Raw genomic sequence first — 7,698 nt, 5'->3', positions numbered from 1 at the left:
AAAAACAAATTAATGATACTTATTTTATAGAAAGTACCTTCAAACTTTTAAAATAAAAATGAAAAGAAAATGTTTGCTAATGAAAGTTTTGCAGCTGAAAATGATTTTATTATTTTATAATTAAACTTTTTAGTTCCTTTAAAAATGTTAACACTCCATGTAGTAATTTACTTTAAAAACTTGCCAATCTCGCATTCCTTTCACCATATTTTTCTATGTAATAATGCTCATTGGCCACTTAGTAATCACTTTGAAATACTCCACAGTCAACAAATTCAACTTTTTGAAATCCACATCTTGTAGCTTTGTTGGTATTTAAAGGCTAACAGTGCTACTTTATTATAGTTAAATGGGTCTTGAACTGGACAGCTTTACTTCCAAATATCTTCCTTGTATTTAGCATTTTATGTGGAGTATGCTAGTGTGGTCATCATTAAACATTAATTAGAATTATTACCCCTGAATTTCCATTATAGTCACCAATAAATAAATATTTGGTCTTGTCTGTATTAAACATTAGATAATGGAGAATTGCCATTGCATCTTTATATATTTGTTCATATATCTGATATTTTTAACAAGCAAGATCTGTGATGATCTATTTATTGTCTTTTTACAGGACCTAAAAACTTTCACATGTGATAAAACTACACCAGGTTGCAATTTAGTTGATCTATATAAAATTTAGTAGCAGTTGTTTGTACATGATATCATCAGTGTTATGCATGTTTAGTACAAATTTAATCACAATCTAGAATTAATATTTACAGGCACCACTGGCAAAAAGAAAGTTTAACCTTTTAAGGAGCAGTTAAGAATGACTTGGGTGAGAGTTGTTTGCATGGATGAATGCTGTACATTTAGTTATGCCATGAACAAGTTTAGCTGAGATTTAGATTGTAAATGCTGTAAGCAGTAGGGTGTATGCATCTCAAATCTGCAGTCCCAACAGGATGATTACGTTTAATAGTCCAATAGCTCCTGTTATAATAGTGTGAGACAAATAAAGTTCTGCATTCTGAAAATCAATCAGATGTCTGTACGTTTACCTCCAAGATAATAAGCGCTGAACCCTCTGTGAGCTTCATTTCTGTCTGAGGTGAGTACTACCAGCAGCTTGTTTCCCTTTGAGACGAGAGACCGAGGCTGCTCCCTCCCACACCAGCGTCCCAGCAGGGTGTCTGTCTGGCTGTTCCCATCGTAAACTGCCACAGAGTCATAGTCACACTCATCTGATAGACTGTTGCGGTCTTCCAAGTCCATGACAGTGAAGAAGAGTTTGATGCGGTATCCAGCTGCTAGGGTGATGCTCCAGTGGCAGTTGATGTTGTTTGGGTAGATGTTGGGGAAATGTGGACTGCTAAAGTTGCCACTTACAGCTGACAAGGCTTGCTGGCATTCACCTATTAGAATAAATTCCATAAATCATCTTTACTGAGTATATTAGCTCTGCTGCTTGTTCACTTTATTACTCTCTTTTAGGATGCTGTTTAAAACAAGCAAGCATTACCAAAGAAAAAACTAGTGTTTATATTTGGTAATTTAGGTTTATGGGAACTCTTGCTCAGTTCATAGGTATAGTTTTGGGAAACTATATTGTTTTCTTGGCAAAACGTGCATGAATATATTCTGCACTCATGTTTAGTTGGTCAGTATGAAGATAAAGCTACCTACTGGTAGATAAGCTTACAATATAAATGGAAAATTAAAGCAAATTTCTGTTCTGCTCACTGGGCCAGACCATGACATGGCAAAATTGCATGTTTTTTTTCCCTTTTAAATAGTGTATAATTTAGACATGCTAGATATAACTTTCATCCATGAACTTTAAAGTTATAGATATGCACGCTATATTACCTCTCAACACAGAGAGGCTTTGAACTGCTGTCTAAAAGTTATCCTGCTGACTTTCGATTGGTTTCAGGTATGAATTTTTGCTAGACCGCTCAAGGACTTTGTGTTAATGTATCTATGTGTGTGTGTGTGTGCCCAATTTTTGTAAGAGACAGTGTTTTGGAGTGGAGCTAAAATGCTTTTTTATTTAAGGAATTTTGGTCTTTCACTTTTTTCAGACCTCCAATATTACATGATGAAGAAGTTTTATTCTAACATCAGGCAAATTATAGATCCCATTGTTTATATTTCTAAAACCCAATGTTTTATTCATTTAAACATTTCTTTACTTCTTTGGTAGTTTTTAGCTCTGAATTCTCAATGTGTTTTTGGACTTAAAACCAGGTTTTGATTTTGTGAGTGAGTATACTTTAGGTGAACACAGTCTCCTATAAATCTGAACAGTAAGTAGCCTTATTGATAACTGAACAAAGCATTTTCAGAGGTGAAATAGAAACATAAACAGTTATAGGGGAATAGATATTTGGTATGAAAAACCACAAATTAATATTCTTACCTGAGTAATAGTAAGCCTTGAAACCCCGTCCTCCAATGGTAAAATCTGACTTGAAGACTACCAGAAGTTGATTGGAAGTTGTGACTATGTTGGGGGGTTTATCTGCCCCACAGTATTTGCCGATGTGGCGGTGCGTTATTGTCGGGCCATCAAACAGGGCAACAAAGTCAAAATTGCATCCCTCATTGTTTTCCAGCTGAAAGTCCAAAAGGACCAAGGTGATGACACTCGTGTTAGACACATGAATGGTCCAGGAACAGTCGGCATTGTTGTTATACTCCTGAGGGTAGCCTGGACTGGATATTACACCTGATAGTCCGGTCAGGACCCCACCACACATATCTAGAGAGGATATGAAGCACACCTTTAGTTTCCTTTTGGAGAAGGGCAGTTATTGGTTTAAAAAAAAAAAGCTTAAGAAGCATCCAGGAAACTGGTGACAGCAAAGGTGGTCCTACAACAATATGTGTTGAATGTTTGATTAGATTTCAATCAGAAATATAAAAACCTTTCGTTAAATATCTGCTGGGTTCCCTGTCTTCTGAAGCTGTTACCAGAATTTCTCAGATTAACATACTACTGCCATAGTCAAGGAATGGTTACCAGGGAAAAACATTTTGAAGTCCAGACCTGAATACAATCAAGTATCTGTAAAAAAAAAAAAAAACATCTCAAAGAGGAAATTAATAGTTTTGACCTCAACATTTTACCTATAAGCATTAAGTAACCCTGGTAACATGCTCAGTCAATAACATGTTTACCATTCATTGCTAATAAAATGTCTTTTTCTCAGCATAATATTTTGGCGAAGTTGAAGCCAAAATGTTTTAGCTCAAAGCTGTGAGTTATTTTGCTGCCAAAGGCCAGACAAAGTCAGCAAAAGGTTCATAGAACAGTTAGCCAACCTCTCCCTGTCATATAACATTAAATATAACAAGTTACCTTTCCTGTAGCCAACGCTGAAGCCTCTGTAGGCCACATAACGGTCTGAATGGAAGATGATAGACATGACATTCCAAGAAGAGGTGAACTGAGGTGGAGAGATGTCACCACAAAATGTCCCAAGGAGGTTCCCCTGATCCTCAGATATGCCATTATATATTTTGATGTAGTCGTAAGCACAGCTTGTGTGGTATTCCAGCTCAAAGTGGTGAAAGGTGAGGAGGACGGAGGAGCCCTCTGCCACCACTATTAGCCAGGAACAGTCAATGTTGTAAGGATATAGGCCCGGGAAGTTTGGACTGGAGATATTACCAGATGGGGCAGAGAGGATTCCTCCATTTTACACCTTATAATAAAAAAAGTTTTATTTAGCCCAGAAGTAAGAAATTGGAGTAAAGGTTATTGCTCATCCTTGATTTATTTGACTGTTTTATTTTTAGCAAATACAGCCCATGAATGTATATTACACGCTGACATTGAAAAACTGAAGCCAAACATTCTCTGAATATACAGTAGCCAAGAAATAAACCACTCGTGAAATTTGAGCAGAGCTCTATTAAGATAACAAATGACAAACTCACCTTTTTTAGAATCGGCCTTGTCAACAAGCAGTAGTAAATGAGTCAATATAGCCACCCTGAGGCACATTTTTGCTTTATTGTGGATTTGGCTGTTGTCACACCTCACCTGCAGTTCCATCAGACACACAAACAGCGATGTCACAGCGAACAGCCTTGAGGACATAGGACTTTGAAAAATTCACCCACAGCCTGAATGAGGAACCTGATACTTGCCTACAGGCCTGGCTTTGCCCTCTTTGCTAAATTTTAATGACTGATATCCAATGAGCATGAGAGGCTTGTCAGGACACTGTTTGGAAAGATGTTATACATTTTTAATGCTGGTCACACACACACACTGAACACCATCTGCGAGTGGTGTTGATGAAAACACAGGAAGACAGAGAAGAGATCACTAATTATATCTGTCATTAACAAGAGAACAATAAGATCTCAGGACATGTGATGAAACAAAGAAGAACAGAATTTTGTAAACTGGGCTTTTTTTCCATAAAGACTGTTTCAGCATGCATTTGCATTTTAATTTACTTTCCAATATCAGAAAAGTAAAGAGTAATAATTATTTATTATCACTTCCAGATGCAACTTTGTTTTAATGGGAGAAAACTTTTCCATGTAAAAGTAACCTAGGAATTTGTCACTGTAAATTGTATAATTACACTTTTAATTCACAGCCAATACAATTATATTATATATATATATTGCACCTAAACTATTTTTTGTCTCTTTTCTTGTATTTGCTAAATTGACGATCATATTTAATGACTCACTCCCCCTGTTTTGTCAGGCTTATAGCTGAATAGTGCAGACGCATGTATACAGCAATCCTGACTGAATGGAGTGTGTAACAAACAGATACTTTACCTGTATGTTGTACAAGGTTTAGTCTGCAAATGAATGTTTGCTATACAAGCAGTGATGTGACTGCAGGGACTACACTTTGTGAGTCTCTAATACCTATGCAAACCTGCTAGATGGTGCTGTTACACTGTGAAAACACATTGAAACCCACCACAGATGTCTAAACAGTTCTGCCAAGCTCTGAGCTAAATAAATAAGAATGTGATTAAAATCAGTCAAGTGTTTTTTCCCCCTTTTTTTTATTTCTTTATTTATTTTTCTTTTTTGCATAGCAGTTTATGAGACTAAAATCAACTGCCTTGTCTTTGAATTTTAATTCTGTCCTCTCCTGAAGCTTGTTATTGTTCAAGGATGTGGGTCCTGGGCAGGGCTGCAATGTGTTCCACAAAGATACTGGGTGTTTAGAGCAGTTTAATCACCTATTAGCAAATAAATGCTCAAATAACATAAAATAAAAGGAAATTTTAGCTAACTGCTTGACATGGGATGTCTCTCTGGGTGTTGTTCATTGATTTGGGTTTAAAAAGAAATGCATGAAAGTTGGGATTAAAATTAAATTCTGGATGATAAAAAACAACAAAAGTCAGTTGACAAAGTGAAAGGCTATTTGTTACCGTTTGGCAGGTGCTGTGAATGGAAAGACTTGACAGCTATCACATCTGGCAGCTTTTAATCAAACATGAAAAATGGTGGATGAAGGGAGTGTCAGTGTTAGTAATGAAATGTAATCTGATTTAAAGCATATTTTGCCAGCATCCAGTCAGCTCATGCTAGGCTTGGTTATGAGACTACAGCATAATGCCTGATAGTTTAACTGCTTGTTCTGACTAATATGCTCTGAGAGGAATATAGAAGCATAAATGTCACAGAACAATAAAAAGTTCATGTCTTTGGCACCGGCTACAGCTTGGCAGAATATCTCCATGCCTTTTCCAAGAAAACCAGTCCTTCAGTTGGCATGGCATGCATCATGTATTCCTAGATATGTATCGATGTTAAAAATGTCTTTGTATAAACTTTTCTCAAAAGTTATTTAAGTGTACTTTAAAACCTTTGTGTCTTTTGCATCACAACTGGCTGTGTGGATATTTGAGTCATTTTTCAGCTGCTACAACCTTGTCTGGCTTTATGACATCTAATACTGCCTTACAGCCAGACATGTTTTTCTCCCCTCCTATTCAGGGTTTTTGTTAACATTTTTACCTTCGCTATACCAAGGACAATACTGTTATGTCACTGCACTGCCAATTCAGTGAGCTCACAGATTGGATTATAGGCCATAATGAGCTCAGCCTCTCTCTATAGTTATGAAGGTAATGAAATCTGTTATTCGAGTTAGGAAGTGAGGGAGAGAAAAGCTCAACTTTCATTGGCAAGTGCTGCTGTGCTGTCTTCCCTCAGCTGAATCAGATGAAATATGATTGTTTTGCAATTGCTGGTTTATTTTTGGGGGGTTTATTTTTACAACTTTAATTGGAAATAACAACAAAAATAAAGAATCACTTTGTTTCATATCACATTACTTTACTCACTCAAGAGAATATGAAGATGATTTTACACATTTGTTTAGTTGACATATTATTATGCCATATTTCAGCTTGTTATGATGCTGCATTTTGTATACATGGAACCTGAATTATAACTTTGAATTCAGCAACAGAGTGAAAATACTCAAGAAAGGAAAAAAAGTAAAAGATTTGTATATATATAAATAGCATGTTTTTTTTTTTTTTTTTTTTTTTTTTGACATGTGTATGCACTCACCACTGAGGTGAAGATGGAAAGCTCTTCAGCAAACATAGGTGGAGTATTTCTCCTGCTCTGGTGTTATGCTGATAACGTCACGTCTGTCACAGGAACGTGCATATTGTAGTTGTAGTCATTTCTAAGACGTATTATGACTTAATATGTCATTTTAATTTTAAGAATATTTAGAGAGACCACTAAATGAAACTGTCTACATCAGGACATTTAAAAAGTTAAATTTCTTTCTGCTCCGAGATCATAGCATTTGGGTTATTCATGTAAAATTAGTCCACAACAATGTTTTAAAATGCAACTTAACTTCACAGCTGCGTGTAGCTGTCAGGTGATTCCTAGTATCTTGCACCGCTCTGTATTCCTGGATGCTGGTTTCAGGGGCCTCTTTGCACAGCCTGCACCCAGGATTCTGCCTGGTGTGGTAGATCTGGGCCTCGGTTGTCCCGGTACTCAAGGCTTGCTCCTGTGCTGCCATGATTAGTGCCTGTGTGCTGTCTTCAGTCCACCCCTCTCTAGTCATTGGTAGGACTTGTTCATATTTGCCACTTCAGCTATCTGTCGGGGGTACATTTCGTGCAGAGGTTTTTCCTCCCATGATGGTTCCGTCTGCTCCTTTTCCCCATGTTTCCAATGCTTGAGACATTCACTAAGTGCTTCATCCCTCGGGGCCATCTTCCCGACGTATAAGTGGAACTTGGATGTTTCATCTTGGATAGTGGCTCTAATGCTCACTAGTCCTCGGCCTTCTTCTTTGTGCTTAGTTTATAGTCTCAGGATTCAGGATCTGGTATCTGATCACTGGCAACGCAAATCTGTTATTTGGCTGGTTATATATATATATAACTCTAAGCTAGGAATACCTGCTGAGAATACCTGCATGAAATGAATAATGTGAAATACTTCACATATACTCAGTAAATATGCAAAATTCACTTGCCCATTTGCCCATATGGAGGAATGACATGCAATAGAATATTTAAGTTTGGATTGATAAACATTACATGAGTTACCAACAAGGAAATCTGACTTCTTGGGGCATTTTTTACCAATTTTTTCGAGCTACAGACAGGTATTTCAGTTTTCAGTTTGAATGAAATGTATCAGAATTTCATTCAGCATCTGCCTGACTTTGTATCTGATCAA

General features: G+C 36.9%; 1 protein-coding gene across 1 annotated transcript; it reads right to left on the bottom strand.

Annotated features, from left to right (window-relative positions):
* Positions 1 to 744: 744 nt before the first annotated feature.
* On the bottom strand, positions 745 to 4,000 carry LOC121644978 (CUB domain-containing protein 2-like). Its single transcript, XM_041993250.1, has 5 exons — positions 3,934 to 4,000; positions 3,353 to 3,685; positions 2,411 to 2,752; positions 1,050 to 1,403; positions 745 to 776 (listed from the first exon to the last, which is right to left on the bottom strand). Exons 1-5 carry the CDS (start codon positions 3,998 to 4,000, stop codon positions 745 to 747), a joined length of 1,128 nt encoding a protein of 375 aa, XP_041849184.1.
* Positions 4,001 to 7,698: the final 3,698 nt, after the last annotated feature.

The sequence above is a fragment of the Melanotaenia boesemani genome, chromosome 8 (assembly GCF_017639745.1).
Source record: "Melanotaenia boesemani isolate fMelBoe1 chromosome 8, fMelBoe1.pri, whole genome shotgun sequence".
Taxonomy (NCBI): domain Eukaryota; kingdom Metazoa; phylum Chordata; class Actinopteri; order Atheriniformes; family Melanotaeniidae; genus Melanotaenia; species Melanotaenia boesemani.
The sequence above is the reverse complement of the archived record's forward strand: the minus strand, read 5'-3'. Positions and strand labels throughout refer to the sequence as shown.